The sequence below is a fragment of the Bombina bombina genome, chromosome 1 (assembly GCF_027579735.1).
Source record: "Bombina bombina isolate aBomBom1 chromosome 1, aBomBom1.pri, whole genome shotgun sequence".
In the NCBI taxonomy this organism is placed as follows: Eukaryota; Metazoa; Chordata; class Amphibia; order Anura; family Bombinatoridae; genus Bombina; species Bombina bombina.
The window spans coordinates 1533193557-1533211242 of record NC_069499.1 but is presented as its reverse complement, the minus strand read 5'-3'; the positions used below and the strand labels follow the sequence as shown (position 1 = coordinate 1533211242).

Sequence of the window (17686 nt, the reverse complement as noted above, 5' to 3'; positions counted from 1 at the left end):
TTTTTACCTTTTTTTTATGCAATGCCCAATAATGTTTTAAATATGTTTCTTTTAAAAAATACATAGTAAAAACAGTAAAATAGTAGATGAGGTTGAAAAAAGACAGAAGTCCATCGAGTTCAACCTATATAATTCTTAATATACTTACAATAAGAGCTCCAGTTGAGCTAAAATTAATCCCATTAAAAAGGTGACCCATTTAACAAAATCAACCATATCCCTGAATGATGTTTATAGCCTGAAATGCATCTAAACCATTTTTAAAAGTGTGTAAGGTATTGGCATTTACTACCTCCTTAGGTGATGAGTTCCACAATTTGATTGCTCTTACAGTGAAAAAAAGTTTACGTTGCTGAAGATTAAATCTCCTTTACTCCAGCCTTAAATTGTGACCTCTTGTCACATACAATTTTCTTGGAATAAACAGAGCTTCCGCCATCTCTGTATATGGGCCTTAAATATATAAGTTCTCTGAAAAATGTCTAAGTCTGCAATGTAATTTTTCAATATTTGTCCCCAGAACTGCACGCATACTCAAGGTGGGGTCTTACCAGGGATTTATATAGTGACAGAATTATGCTTTCCTCCCTTGCATCAATGTCTCTTTTAATACATGCTAGTATCTTATTAGCCTTAGAAGCTGCTGCCCTGCATTGTGCACCCATCTTTAGCTTGTTATCTATAAGTACTCCAAAATCCCTCTCCACCTCTGTTTTACTAAGTCTAGTCCCATTAAAAAAATACGGTGCCTTCTTATTTTTACTTCCAAAATGTAGAACATTGCATTTTACAGTATTAAATCTCATTTTCCATTTACCTGCCCATTCTTCATTTTTTTTGTAGATGCCCTTGTAATGCAATTTCATCCTGCACTGACCTAATGACCTTACAAAACTTTGTATCATCTGCAAAAATAGAGATGTTGCTATTTAATCCTTGCAACAAGTCATTAAAGGGACACTGAACCCAAATTTTTTTCTTTCGTGATTCAGATAGAGCAGGCAATTTTAAGCAACTTTCTAATTTACTCCAATTATCAAATTGTCTTCATTCTTTTGGTATCTTTACTTGAAATGCAAGAATGTAAGTTTAGATGCCGGCCCATTTTTGGTGAACAGACTGTGTTGTTCTTGCTGATTGGTGGATAAATTCACCCACCAATAAACAAGTGATTTCCATTGTTCTAAACCAAAAAAATAGCTTAGATGCCTTCTTTTTCAAATAAAGAATGCAAGAGAACGAAGAATAATTGATAATAGGAGTAAAGTAGAAAGTTGCTTAAAGGGGCAGTCTACACCAGAATTTTTATTGTTTTAAAAGGTAGATAATCCCTTTATTACCCATTTCCCAGTTTTGCATAACCAACACAGTTATAATAATATACTTTTAACCTCTGTGATTATCTTGTATCTAAGCCTCTGCAAACTGCCCCTTTTTTCAGTTCTTTTGACAGACTTGCAGTTTAGCCAATCAGTGCCTGCTCCCAGATAACTTCACGTGCACGAGCACAGTGTTATGTATATGAAATGTGTGAACTTATACCCTCTAGTGGTGAAAAACTGTTAAAATGCAATCTGAAAGAGGTGGGCTTCAAGGTCTAAGAAATTAGCATATGAACCTCCTAGGTTAAGCTTTCAACTAAGAATACCAAGAGAACAAAGCAAAATTGGTGCTAAAAGTAAATTGGAAAATTGTTTAAAATTACATGCTCTATCTGAATCATGAAAGTTTATTTTGGCCTAGACTGTCCCTTTAAATGTGCATGCTCTACCTGAATCATGAAAAAAAAAATTTGGGTTTAGTGTCCCTTTAATAAACATATTACAAAATAAAGGGCCCAGTACTGATCCCTGGGGGACTCGACTGATTAACTTTGTCCAACCTGAGTATGATCCGTTTACTACTCCTCGTTGCTTCCATGTCTTTTATCCAGTTATTTATCCATGAACTAACATTTTCAGCTATTCCCAATGGTACTGTATCAAATGCCTTTGCAAAATCCAAGTTTATCACATCAACTGATTCCCCTTTATTTTTACTTACTTCCACGTAAGGCTTTTTTTTAACCAGTCCCAGTTTTTAACTTTGAGGTTAACACACAGTGCTAATATCAGTGCTTGGATAGAAACTGATGGATGTGTGCGCATTATGCACTAACCTGTTAATCAAGCTTGTGTACAAGACAAAACTCACCAATCAGTAATAATCAGATTTGGTACCTGGGAGCATTTTTGAGCAAAGCTAAAATAAATGAAACAACAAAAAAAGCTAAAACCGACTTTTTTTAACTCACTTTGGGGTATTTTTTTATGAGTAGAGCGCTATTTAGCACTTTTGCTCAAGCATAAACTTTGCACGCATTGGGTAGAGTGCGAATTACAAGTTGAAGGTAAAAAGCTTGCGTGTGAGTGAAGCCAAAAGGGGCGCTAACCAAATATCTCAAAGGCCTTAAAGTATTCAACCCATAAAAGTCAATGGAGAGTAGGGATGCGCCGATACCGATACTAGCATCGGTATCGGTACCGATACCAAGTATTTGCAGGAGTACTTGTACTCGTGCAAATGCACCGATACTTAAACCGATACCTCCACTTCCTACCCATATGCTACCTTTTGGCGTTTTTTCAGCTGCAGGTTCCCATTTCATTTTAAACTGGAGTAGAGACTAAACTAATAATTGTTTACTACTGTTCTGCCAATACAAATTGCTGATATTTGTATTATTGTAGGAGAGATCACTGTACCTCGTTCAGACAAACCCCTGAAGAACTGGGCAGTTAATAAACAGATTTCCAGCTCTGGCTAAAATGGCCCAAAAATATCTTTCTGCCCCATGCAGTAGTGTGGAAAGTGAAAGACTGTTCAACTTAGAGTCGAACCTCCATACAAATGTCAGATTGATGTTATATAACAGCCCTACAACCCAATTGTATCACCCCTTTAAATGTAATATTTTATTGTAATATTTTTTATTTATAAACATGTTGAGTGAACTTTTTTATTATTTCCTAATGTCTTTTGAATTACAGTCCTTTATAATTAAAAAGAAGGAATCTTAAATAATTAGTCTGTATTGTGTTTGGTAAACTGTCACATGACATAAAAAAAAAGTATCGGTAATTGGTATCAGCGAGTATTTGAAGACAAATATCGGTATTTGAAAACAAGTATCGGTACTTGTACTCAGTCATAAAAAAATGGTATCGGTGCAACCCTAATGGAGAGCGCAGAAGAAAAAAACCCTATCGCATGCGTGCTAACCAGACAGGAGTTATGAATAGTTCACATTCCAATGGATCACATTCAGGATAATCTAATTTTCATTCTAAATATATATATTTATATATACCTGTATATCTGATATAAGGGCATAGATATCTATTTTGCATTAACAATATCAGAAATATATAGAAAATATGCGCAATGCGCAGTTTGTGATTTAAGGTCTAATGCGGTATCAGGTTAGCACACATGAAGAATTGCTAACTTCAATATGTGTCATTGAAATATTAAATATAAAAAATTATTTTTTATTAAACATTATTATACATACTGAAAAAATTCTAAATAATCCTTAGAATATATATATATATATTTTTTTAAAGAATATATAATCATTTTTAATAATATTCATTCATATTTTTTAATATTTAATATTTCAATTACGCACATTGAAGTTACCAATTCTTCATGTGCGCTAACCGTGTTATACCTAAATCACAAACCATGATGAGCGTTACTTATATTTTACATTCTTATGTTCTTCACTTAGAAATTAATGTAATTTGTATTATTAAATATATATTTCTATATATATAAGATAATGTTAATGTAAAATAGATATATATACCTATAAATCTATAGGAATAGATATACAGGTATAGGATATGTATTTACAATACAAATTACATTACCCTGTAAGTAAAGAACATTGCTAAATATGTACAGTATATATATATATATAAATTAAAACATATAAATACATAAATTCATATGTACACAAATCTGCATATATATATATATATATATATATATATATATATATATATATATATATATGTATATATATATATATATATATATATATATATATATATATAAATCCCATGTAGTAAAAGGACACTCTCAGGGTTTGTATAGAAGCAAAAATAATTTCTTTAATAGTAGAATCAGTAAGACATTGTCGACGTTTCGGCCCTCAGTTGGGCCTTCATCAGGACTTATATAATCTGTTAACTGCTAAACAGCAGCGTTCCCAATCAAATGCTCAGCTTTGATTGGGAACGCTGCTGTTTAGCAGTTAACAGATTATATAAGTCCTGATGAAGGCCCAACTGAGGGCCGAAACGTCGACAATGTCTTACTGATTCTACTAATAAAGAAATTATTTTTGCTTCTATACAAACCCTGAGAGCGCCCTTTTACTACATGGGATTTTGTATTTGCTGCTTTTGAGGATTGCACCCAGGTCTTTGTTACTCCCCCTGGTTGGAGTGCTGGGCTACAGGCTAAATGACTTTGGATATATATATACAGTACATACATACATACATACATACATACACATATTGAGAGAAGTATATGTATGGGATGCATATACAGTATATGTTAAAGCCCTTTGCAGACATTTTTTGTCAAATACCTTATACCATATATCTTTGAGCCCTTATAACTATTTTAATAAATTTGGTTAAAATATTTTGATCAGATAGTGTTTATATGAGTGTAATTGCATTTTTAAAGGGACAGGCTACTCCAGATTTTTTATTGTTGAAAAAGATAGATAATCCCTTTATTACCCATTCCCCAGTTTTACACAATCAACACAGTTATATTAATACACTTTTTACCTCTGTGATTACCTTATATCTAATCCTCTGCAGACTGCCCCCTTTTTTCAGTTCTTTTAAGCGAAATGGATTTTAGACAATCAGTTCTGACTCTTAAATAACTCCATGGGAGTGAGCATGATGTTGTCTATATGGCACATATGAACTAGCACTGTCTAACTGTGAAAAACTGTCACACATAACTGAGATAAGATAAGACTGATATGCTTCAAGAAAGTTATTCTCTGTGAAAGGCACATTTTGAGCTAAAAGAGGCTGCTTCTTGGGTGGTAACTAGCCATAGAACAAGCTATTATGCTATTGTTCATTCCCAGGTTGAGCACTTCTCTCTTTTTATTTATGCAAGTTATGACACTTAGGGAAGTCTCCCTAAGTGTGATGCGGGAATCCAGACGTGGACCTGTTGCTCAGTGTGCCTAGAGGGATATGGCTGCACCTCACTGACGAGGCCGACAGTAGGACGAAACGTACGTCTAGGGTTTTGCTGTTTCTCTCATTCAGAGAGGGATTGCCTGGTATTTCGGGGCTGGACTGTACTGTTAAGTCAGAAGAATCAGACTGATATGCTTCAGGAAAGTTCTTCTCTGTAAAAGGCATATTTTGAGCTAAAAGAGGCTGCTTCTTGGGTGGTAACTAGCCATAGAACAAGCTATTATGCTATTGTTCGTTCCCAGGTTGAGTGCTTCTCTCTTTTTATTTTTTATGTTTTTATTATTTTATCTGAGATAAGAGGCTGTTTTTCACAGTTTAGAAATCAGTTTGAGCCTACTTAGGTTTATCTTTCAACAAAGAATACCAATAGAACAAAGCAAATTTGATGATAAAAGCAAATTGGAAAGTTGTTTAAAATTGCATGTCCTATCTAAGCCATAAAAATGTATTTTTGACTACACTGTACCTTTAGGTGTATTTATGTTGTGTGTAATGCAACTTTTTTTCTTCCCCTACTCTTTACGCGCTAACTCGACAAGTGTAAATCTTGATTGCACTCAAGCAAACGTGTTTACTTTCAACCTATAATGCTCATGCTATTTCCGACACACGCAAAAAGCAGAATAAAGCCGATATTGCTCACACGCAAACACACTCGTAATATAGCCCTTTATATTGCAAAATTACATTGCAAAAGTAAGTTGATACTATACAGCCACAGTATATTATTGACGTTTATGTCCTCTTAAAGCTGTTTTATTAAACAGACAACCACGGAATTCTTCAGAATTATTTTCAAAATGTCTTTTTAATGTTTTTGTGGTGGGCAAATCTAACACTCTATATAAATCATCAGCCATTTACATTTTTTAGCTGACATAAGAATGGTAATCATTCCAGTTTATACATTATTTTTCATCCGCAGATATTTTAGTGCTGCAAGGTATTATATTTGCATTACAATTCCAAATACAACATTCACTGCACAGCTTTTGGAATTGCAGGCAATGCAATATATCATGGTTAAGAATGCAGACTGGTTACAGAATCGTAGCTCATTTTTAAAATGTTCAAACCACCCAAAAAAAATGTATGCACATTGATAAAAAAACAACTATTACTTTTGTCTGATAAAATTGATAATATTATTATTAAAATTATTATTATTCAAATTGTTCGTTACAGAGAACATTAACACTGTCTATCAAATATTTTACAAATTATATATTTTTAGCATTTGATAAAATAATTAACATAAATATTTTTAATCATGAATGATTTGGATTTATGTAAGAATACAACTTTGTTTTAAGATTTCATGTCTACTTTTTTTTATGAGAACCAGATGCAGATAACCACAGAACCTGTATATTTTATTTCTCCACTTGACATGTAGGAATGCATGGTAGTAAAAAGTAGATCATATCTTTGTGCTAAAATGTCTCATGATGATAGAGAAAGAAGTAACAGAATCATAGAAAATGGAATATTAGCAAATATTGAACATTTAATGATCTTGTTTATCTCTGTAGTTTTAGAGATAGGGTAACCAGTGATGTATATCTCTGTAGTTTTAGAGATAGGGTAACCAGTGATGTTTATCTCTGTAGTTTTAGAGATAGGGTAACCAGTGATGTTTATCTCTGTAGTTTTAGAGATAGGGTAACCAGTGATGTTTATCTCTGTAGTTTTAGAGATAGGGTAACCAGTGATCATAATTTTTCTATTCTTTATTATAAAATTACAATGTATAATGAATTAGTTCTTCTCTGATACATCCATTTATAACTTTCTATTGAGGTGCCCCAAGGCTTTAATCTGATCAGCATGCCTAAAATCCTAAATCGAGTCTGTATATGTCAGCATCACCAGTATGCTGCTGACCCCAAATCTACCTTTACTGGTCTCTCTGAAGACCATCTGTCCTCTCTGAAGACCATCATAAATGTGTCTGCAGAATTATCTTTCTTCCACATCACTCCTTATCTGCTGCACCTCTCTGCCAGTTTCTCCACTGATTTTCCTTAGCTTCAAGAATAAATCTTGATCCGAACACACAAAGCCCCCAATAGCCCTGCACCCTATTTATATACTGTACATGGTTACAACCATTATTAATCTACTTTTTTTTTGTTTATCTTACTCTGTACTTAGGCACTTGATGTCGAAGTGCTACAAAATCTGCTCACACTTTATATATTTTCAGTTTTAGCCTGGATAACAAAATCATATCAGTCATATAAATATTTTTATTTATAGAGCATAATAATGACCTCTAAGATCCAGGGATGACCTAGAACTTTGCAGTATATTTGAATTGTTATTGTAGTTTCATATGTAAATATTGTAAATATAATTGATTTTTTTCCTGATTCTTATTTTATTGCTTTAGGTATTTTTTCCAACAGTTTAACGTGTTGTATAAACATAATTTTAAAAGCTATCGCTTTATAATACCTTAATATATATATTTTTACAATTCTAATTTATACGTTTAATAATTTTTTTTAACTAACTTGTTTTTTTATTTCCTGACAAAATAATTTTTCGAAATGATGCACACACCTGGGTACATTTTGCAAGAGTTTTACGCAAAACTTTTTTAACATAAAATATGATAAATATTGTAAATCATGAAATGTATTTTCAGATTTACACACAAATAAGCGTTTATGAATATAATTCCGGGAGCATTTGCTAAGAGAATGATCAAAATCCTGCAGATCTCTAAAGTAAACAGCTTATATTTAATTTCCCAATTCTAAAGAAAAAATGTTCTTATTTCACAATGTAGATGTCTTATCCAAACACCATCTTACAATGTATGTTATCACAACAGAAATTCTGTCTATTTGACTAATATACATGTATATACATTTGGCTTGAATAATATTTTGCTTGGATTCTTTATGGAAATATACAGCTAGTTAAAAAGTTTAACATTAAAAACCCAGTAACCCAGTTACCCAGTAGCACTTGCAAACACATTTCAAAGTATTAAAAAATAATAATAATAAAATACTCTGTATCCAAGTAAATTTAAATAACACATGATAAATAAGGAATTAAAACTTTTGTTAAATAATGGAAATGTTGAATAATTATTTCTTATTTAAAAATAACATTGATTCTAAGATACCATTAATAATTACAAATACTTTGAAAGCTATATATCTTTAAAGGAGATTCAAACATATACATTTTAGTTTACACACCAATAATTATCAAACATAACGTTTTTATACTCCTTAATGTTGATAATTTTGAAAAAATAGAGTAAGCCTAAACATGTTTTTTTTTTCAACTTTTCGAACAATAAAAGTAAAGATATTAAATTTATTATACATTTTTTCTTTTATATTTTTTATAATGTAGATAAACTAATGAAAAAATACAATTCCATAATGTAGAATATACAATAATAATTTAATTGATAGATAGATTGATAGATAGATAAACATACAGTAATAAAATAATTGTAACTGCTAATATTTTAAATCTTACCTGTTTTAGTGGAAGCAGCATTATTAATATTATGACTGGTTGGTACCTTCGCCTCTTGAGAAAATGAAGAGTACTGTTGTCTCTCATGTTGTATAAAGGTCCCATGTTGGCAAATTAAATAATAGCAATGTAGTCTGACACCACTTTGTTGAAGAAAACATTCACAAATGACACTTTTACAGTCATTAGGAATGTTCTTCTGGCAAAATCAATGCTACAATGATATAAATTTCTGTTCTGTTCTCTTGCTCATTCCACAAGTTGTAAAACCCTTTTGGAACATCTGTCTTTTGGTCTGAAGTTGTATGACGCACTAGTGTACTCAGATCAGAGTCTGTGCATCCGAGTTATGTTGTAGGAAGTTTTGTGCAGACAGAAATGTTCGCTGTTCTCTGACGGAGACAGCTGTTTTGTGTTTCTTATCTGTACCTCCAATAAGAATACATAGGGATTTCCAGCTAAGGTTTAAATGATTCCAAGTTACGCACATACTAGAAGATGAGCTAAAAATATTAGTGTTTTACTATAGTTTTCTAGCAAAATAAACCATAGTATTTTATTAACACCATGTGAAGGCCATTAATCAAAATATTATATTTACCTCACAAGAAAAAAACTGTATTATTTTAGGGCTGGTTTATCAAGCTCATCATTTTTAATTTTAATGTAACATAAAACAACAATCTATATTTCTTTATAGGTGGATTGAAAATCTAAAACAATTTTTTTTTAACTTTTTTACTTCATTAATGTCTCAGTGTTTAAGTTTTACTTTTTAATGAAGGAGATTAGTTTATAATGTCAATGCCATAGCATCATTTTGGGAGAAAGATGGGGTGATCCTTGGATGAAGATGCAGCTAAGAGAGATTAGAGTAGGATTACATAAGGATATGACCTTTATTGTTGGTGCTATAGAGATTAAGTGAACCCTTAAAGGTTCAGTTTGGAACATTTCAGAGTGTGAGTGCATTATTGGTTGCATAGAATTACCCTGCAGTAGCTAAACACAGTTAAAGTCAGCTCTGGTCCGGCAATGCACTTCTGATCCTGCAATGACCAAAGACTGGTCTGTTGAGCCAATTATACGTGCAAATGTCTGTAGCTGCCAATCACAGAGCAGAATGCCACTCCAGAGCTATGTTTAGCTATGTGTTAAAACTCTTACACATTGACCTCAATCACAATCTATTGGGAGCTGCGTTTTCAGCTTTTTTTGGTCAAAAAAAGCTACTTCTTGATTCAAAACAATCCCAATAGCACGTTTTTGGCTCTTTCTTTCACTTGCAAATAGGTTTTTGTAAGTTCAAAGAAACAACTATCTAAACTATGAAATAAAACATTTTCAGGGATCACAATACGTTTTTTGCTCACTTTTCAAGTACTTTTTGAGCCCAGTTTTGGCTATCAAGTGATTTGAGGTACAAAATTCAATAAGTCATTGGAAGAGCTTTTCGGACAACTGTTATACTTTTTCATGATTATATCTATTATATTGCACCTATGTTAAACACTCTGAAATGGCCTCTGGAGACATTCTAGAGGTTTCTTAACATACGTGGTATTGATTCATTAGGCTATATATAGCCTGATGAAATGGCGTATTGTGCCGAGAAACGCGTTGCTAAGCAACACTTTTAATAAGTTTTAATAAATTCACCTTTTTACGAACCTTGCTCTTCATCTATCATCCTAATACACATTTGGAGCTCATATTTTGTAGACTTAAAACAAGTTCTACCTCGTCATTGGCCGCATTCTTTTGCCGAAACAGGAAGCTGTGACATCATTAGGAGATGAGCCCCCATCATGGCCCAGCTGCCTCGTTGGATCCTTTGAGTCAGCAGAGTGGCTCCAAAGTATTGGCATGTGATTTATTGCACTAGATGTGCATATTCATTTGTGAGTACCCGACTTACATTATACGCTATTGCTTCACTTGAATCTCTTGAGTTATTGCACCAAGGGCACCTCTTTTGTTTCTTGTCTCTTAGGACTTGATGATATCTATTGGAGAGGCTGCATGCCGTCAACAGGGTACACATTTACATATGCATAGACACATATACATATGTAGATGTGATGACCATGTGATATCACGTACAGCTATGGGGATATTCCAGAAAACTCCCTTCAGGACACCTTCTCTACAAATGGTGTAATTTCATATTTGACTGTATTTCTCATTCGCACTGGTGTTATTGTTACAAACAGTACAGGCTTTATTAAAATCGTGTTTGCACAGGAGATTGCATAATTGTGGCTTTCAGAGTTACAAAGAAACAATAGCTAGAATATGATTCCCCATTTAGTGCCCATACGAGTGGTGCGCTAACAAATATGGTAAGCAAAAAGGGGTTTATTGCTTGTATTACAAGTTGAAAGTAAACGTGATTGCCAGAGCGCAATTGAAGTTAACGGGATAGAGTGTCCTCAGAGCTCTTGTTAACTGTTTCACAAAACATATAAAAAATACATTAAAAAATTAGTTACACACTATCCGATAAAAAGTATTACAAAAAAAGTTATAAGGGCTCAAATATATGAGGTCTCAGGTGTTAGAAAAAAAGGCAGGCAAAGGGCTATATATGTATATATATATATATATATATAATTATATATAAATATTTATATATATATATATATACATATATATGTGTGTGTACATGTGTATTTATGTATTTATATATGTGTATATATATGTATCTCCGATTCCCTCAGACGTCACTGTCTCAAAAACTGTCATGAGTCTATAAAAGACATCCTGACATGGGCTTGGGATAACTTTGGTAAACCTTTGTCAGTCAACACCATTCGCCGCTGCATCCACAGATGCAAGATAAGGCTTTACTATGCAGATATACAGTATATTATACCAAAATACCATCAGATATATGTAGAAATGTGTATCTTTGAATAAATAGAACATATTCTGCTATGTGATAAACATTGGAATGTGAAATATTAATATTTTCATGTCGGTTAGCACACTTGAAAATATGCGATCGTGCTTGTGCGCTTAAAGGGTATTTTTCCACTTTTTTTGCTCCATTGACTTCTATGGGGGAATAAGTTAACGCGTGCACGATATCCAAAGTTCGGCTTTTTGTCCGCATCGGGTTAGTTCTCATGTGAAAACTGAATTTTCCACTTGTAATACGAGCGTTACCCGACGCGCTCAAAAATCTTACTTCTAGGGGAGTTAGCGCATGAGTGGGAGCTTTAAGGACTGCTCCACTTGTAATCTTGCCCACACTTTATTTATACCAAAATTAGCAAGAGATAGTGTGAATAAATATGGTTAAAATCTTTAAATTTCATTGAAACGTAATTAAAAATGATAGGAATGTATGTATTGGAAGATTGCAGATGAGGACTTATTCAATATCTTATCCGTTATTCCATAATCAATCCCCATACAGTTATACAAACAAAGACAATGGAGGGCTCACACATGCAAAAAACATTGTGTTATGAATTCAATACATATCATTCAGCAACGAACACTGGGAGGGGGGGGATAGATTTCCCTGCAATGCATCACATTTATTCCTAGGTGCTCAAAGGCAACTGCCTGTCTGCAAGCATCCGGGGAGGGACCCCTTACGCCAATTTATGGTTATGTGCCCTAATGCTAAATTCACATATATTCAATTTCAAACTGGTTCAAAGGCATATTGTTTCCACACTTCGCTATTTTATTTCATTATATTGTGTCTGATTATATTAAAAACAGTACCCAAGCGCTTCCGCACTACAACAATAGAGTGTGTAAGCCCCACCCACCAATCTGACTTTATCAGGGTGAGGGATGTATGTCATCTGTGCTCCTTACATTAAAGGGACAGTCTAGTCAAAATTAACTTTCAGAATTCAGATAGGGTATGCATTTTTTTTTTCTTTTTTTTTTTTCTTTAATGAACATATTTACAATTTATAAAGCAAAAAGATCAGATAAAAACATAAAAAATAAAGACAGGGAAAAAGAAAAGAAAAAAAACCTCAACAAAACCTTTTACATCCTTTACAATTGCCGTTCTTGGATAATGCATACCAGGTTCCCCAGTTATGAACCTCTCTTTTCTTCCCTCTCTTTCCCCCCCCAAAAAAACAATCTCGAACGAACTACATTTCTTAAAGGGAAAAAAAAAAAAAAAGAGGGGGAAAAATAAAAAAAAAAAACCCAAAACTCTTCTCCCCCACCCCCTACCAAATATTTAACTGAACAAGTTCAGAATTTCTAAACGGGAAAATCAGATACTCTATTTCATGCTCTGGGTAGCTTTTAATGAAAGCTGACCATTTCTTGAAAAATGATTTGATCTCATCTTCATTACTTAAATTGGTATCCCTTTGCTCTAACATGCATTGTTTTTTCAGGTAGTTTTTAACTTCTAAGATGGAGGGGGCCATTCGATTTTTCCAGTATTTTAAAATTAGGCATCTAGATGCAAGGATCGAGAGGGTTATTAAATGTTCCTGAGAGTGTTGCTCTTCATTCTTACTACAAAATATTACCTGTAAGAATGTGAGACCCGGAGGGGAGACCCGCAATACTTTGTTAAACCAGTATTCAAGTTTGTGCCAAAATTGCCCGACTTTCGGGCAACTCCAGAACATATGTTTTAGATCGGCTGCTAGAAATAAGCATTTTGGACACCTGTTGAAATTTAAATTATGTAGTTTGAAACCCTTCTCAGGGGTAAAATATGCTTTTTGCAATATTTTAATGTGTGCTTCTCTCCAATTTGCTGAGAGTGTGGCCTGGGATACTTTTCTGATAGATTTTTGGATAAATTTTAGATCTATCTCATTTGGGGTAATTAAACTGTTCCAACCTGACGTTATCTGTTCTAGGTTAAGAAGTCCCTTAGTGTCACTTAGGGATTTATAGCAAAAGTTGATTGATGAATAACCACTTTTTGTTAATGTCAGCCATTTTTCCAGTTCTCCCAAGTCCCAGCACCAACCTGACTTTCTGACCAGTTCTGAGATATAGTGTCTCAGTTGTAGGTATGCATAGAATTCGTTGTTTTCTAGTTTGAATTCATTTTTTAATTCTTCGAATGTTTTTACACAATTAAGTTCTTTCTTGACAAGTTGCTGAACTCTCTTTAAGCCCTTAAGTGACCACCTATCAAAAATGTCCGAGGCTAGGCCTGGGGGAAAGTTCGGGTTTCCTTTTATTGGGATAAATTGTGAAGCGCTACAGTTTACTTTCAGGAGGGTCCCTAGTTTCCACCAGGCTTTGATGGGGTTAAAAATAGTTTTGAGTTTTTTGATTACTGGTGGTAAGGTTTTGGGCTCACAATGCACCAGGGCTGTAGGGAAAAATGGATGACAGATGTTTTCATCCAATAGATTGTTGGTCACGTAATTCTTAGTAAGGAACCAATCTGTCACTGTACGTGCTAGAAAAGCAAGATTGTATGATCTTATATCTGGCAATGCTAAGCCACCAAACTCTCTCCCAGCAGAGAGTTTGGACAATGATATCCTGGATCTCTTCCCTTGCCAAATAAAGTTCCGAATTGCAGAGTTAAGGGACCTAATATCTTTTTCGAACAATATTATGGGGGTGTTTTGTAACACATATAAAAGTTTGGGAAGAAGCACCATCTTGAATAGTGCTATTCTCCCTGAGAGAGAGATTGGCAGATTCAGCCAGGCTTTCAATTTTTCTCGAATTGTCAAACAGATTGGTATAATGTTAATTTCATATAAATCAAGAGGATTAACTGGTATGTTAATTCCCAGATATTTGAAAGAGTCTGTTACCACTTTGAAGGGGTGGTTACTAAGAGAATCATTCTTCTTTCTAAGCCACAGAATCTCTGACTTAGATGGGTTTATTTTGTAACCAGTAAAAGATCCAAACCTAGCAATTATGTGCAAAAGTTCAGGTATGTTTCTCCGTGTATTTGATATGTACAGAAGTATATCGTCCGCGTAAAGTGCAATTTTTACTTCGTGGTCAGAGATTACAATCCCTTGAAGAGACTGTCTGATTTTTATTGCTAGAGGCTCTATGGCCAAATTAAATATCAGAGGGGATAGAGGGCAACCCTGACGTGTGCCCCTAAAAATTCCAATTTCCGATGATAGAAGATTATTAACTATTAATTTTGTGGATGGATTTTTATATAAATTTTCTATAAAACTTTTACTTCGTGGTCAGAGATTACAATCCCTTGAAGAGACTGTCTGATTTTTATTGCTAGAGGCTCTATGGCCAAATTAAATATCAGAGGGGATAGAGGGCAACCCTGACGTGTGCCCCTAAAAATTCCAATTTCCGATGATAGAAGATTATTAACTATTAATTTTGTGGATGGATTTTTATATAAATTTTCTATAAAACTAGAAAATTTGCCTGTGATCCCGAATTTAGCAACAGATGTAAATATGTGACTATAGAGTACTGAATCAAAGGCCTTCTCTGCGTCAATGGCAACTATTGCCAGGTCTGGGTCGCCCCCTACCCCCTCGATGATATCGGCCTTTTGAGAATAGTATTCCGTTATTGTTAATACTTCTCTTATTTTGGAAGCAGAGTTGCGATGCTTGAGAAAGCCAGCTTGATCGTTGTGTATAACTTGAATTAGTCCTGTTTGAAGCCTACTAGCTAGAATTGAAGCTAAAATTTTATATTCGGAGTTAAGAAGAGCTATGGGGCGGTAAGACTCTTTAAGAATTGGATCTTTCCCCCCTTTTAACAGTAAAGTTGAATACGAAGCGGTGAAACTGGGAGGAATAGTTTTACCATTTATGAAGTAATCATTAAACAAGTTACAAAGATATGGAACTACCTCGGGGGCTAAGATTTTATAGACCTCGTTGGGTAGCCCATCTGGGCCTGCCGCTTTGTTAGGTGCAAGTTCCATAATTTTTTTGTTAACTTCCTCCTCCGAGATCGGATTGTTTAAGTTAGTAATTATCTCTTCTGGGATTGTGGGACAGACTACATTACTCCAGAATTCCTGAGCCTGATCCATATCTGGAGTTTTTGGTGAATATAAATTTTTATAGTAATTTGTGAATATTTCTAAGATATCTTCTGATTTGGAAAAAATCATGCTTTCCTGTTGGATTTTATCAATAATAGAAGGGTTTTTTTCACCCTTAACTAATCTGGCCAATATTTTGCCAGATTTATTACCAAATCGGTACATTTTTGCCTGATATCTAAGATCTTTTTGAGTTTCTGTAAGCAATGTGAATGCATCTCTTTCGTTTTTGGCTCTTACATATCTTGACCAGTTAAAGGGTGTCTTATGTAAAAGAAAAAGATTATAAGAGTTTGTGACAAAATTAGTGACTTCTTTCTCTCTAGCTTTCAACTTCTTATTTAACTTAGCCGCGTACGCTGTTATCTCTCCTCTGACAACCGCCTTTGCGGCACCCCAAAAGATTTCTGGTCTGTCTATATAGTCTCTATTGTTTTGGATATATTCTTTAAATATATCTGTCAGATGTTTTTTAAATTTTATATCGTTTGTTAAGTAGTAGGGGAACCTAAATCTCAGTGGGGCATTTCTCAGGCTGCTCAGTTGTAGCTCGAGAAATATAGGGGAGTGGTCCGATAAGAATATAGGTGTGATTCCTGCCTTTACGTTTTTTAGGCATAGCCTCTCATCTACAAGAAATAGGTCTATTCTAGACAGGGTTTTATGTGCCCTAGATAGACACGTAAAATCTTGCACATCTGGGTTCTGAAGCCGCCATAGGTCTTTAACTAATAAATTTTGGTAAAGAGTTTTCAAAATTTTTGTTTCTAAATTGTCCTTTTTAGATTTTACTTGTTTAGAGTTACTTCTCATCCTATCTAAGGGAGATTGTGGAGCCATGTTGAAGTCCCCGCCTATGATTAGAAAGCCTTCAGTATGCATCAGTATATTAGATTGCATCTGATTCCAGAATTCATGGTTTAACTCATTAGGTGCGTACACATTGTAAAGTGTGTAGATTTGCTTAGCTATTCGAACTTTCATCATTACAAATCTACCCTCCGGGTCACTATTTGTCTGAAGTATGTCGTATTGCAAACTCTTGCCTATCATAATTGCCACTCCTCTCTTTCTTCTAATACTAGGTGAGGAGGCTATTTCTTTGATCCAAGAACCCTTGAGTTTCATTGTTTCCTCTGTGTTTAGGTGTGTTTCTTGTAGAAACATAATATCAGCTTTTAATTTACGCATGTGAGAAACTATAGCTTTTCTCTTTATGGGAGTTGAGATTCCTCCCACATTCCAAGATACTATCTTAACCTTATTTTGTGAAAAAGACATAATCAACTATTCTGAAAAAAGGGAGCAGGAGAGAGAGCGCAGGGGAGGTGGGGGGGAGAGGGGGAAGAAAAAAAAAAAAAAAAAAAAAAAAAAGGGGGAATCTGTGCTCCTTACATTAAAGGGACAGTCTAGTCAAAATTAACTTTCAGAATTCAGATAGGGTATGCAATTTTAAACAACTTTCCAATTTACTTTTATCATCAATTTTGCTTTGCTCTCTTGGTATTCTTTGTGGAAAGCTAAACCTATGTAGGCTTATATGCTAATTTCTAAGACGTTGAACTGCCTCTTATATCAATGCATTTTGACAATTTTTGACAGACACTTCTAGTTCATGTGTGTCATGTAGATAACATTGTGCTCACTACCGTGGATTTATTTAAGAGTCAGCACTGATTGGCTAAAATGCATGCCTGTCAAAACAACTGAGATAAGGGGGCAGTCTGCAGAGGCTTAGATACAAGGTAATCACAGGGGTGAAAAGGATATTAATGTAACAGTGTTGGTTATGCAAAACTGGGGAATGGGTAATAAAGGGATTATCTATCTTTTTAATAAAAAAAAAAAAATCTGAAGTAGACTGTCCCTTTAAGACGGTGGGTTTCTATGGCAA

The 17686-nt window shown here is 34.1% G+C and overlaps 1 protein-coding gene across 1 annotated transcript in view; it reads right to left on the bottom strand.

Moving 5' to 3' along the window:
* Positions 1-9023, bottom strand: part of GLP2R (glucagon like peptide 2 receptor) — a 382306-nt gene extending 373283 nt beyond the window's left edge. Inside the window, exon 1 of the mRNA XM_053708546.1 lies at positions 8787-9023. Coding sequence (XP_053564521.1) covers positions 8787-8891 — 105 coding nt within the window. The 5' untranslated portion in view covers positions 8892-9023. The remainder of the gene's footprint in view (positions 1-8786) is intronic.
* Positions 9024-17686: the final 8663 nt, after the last annotated feature.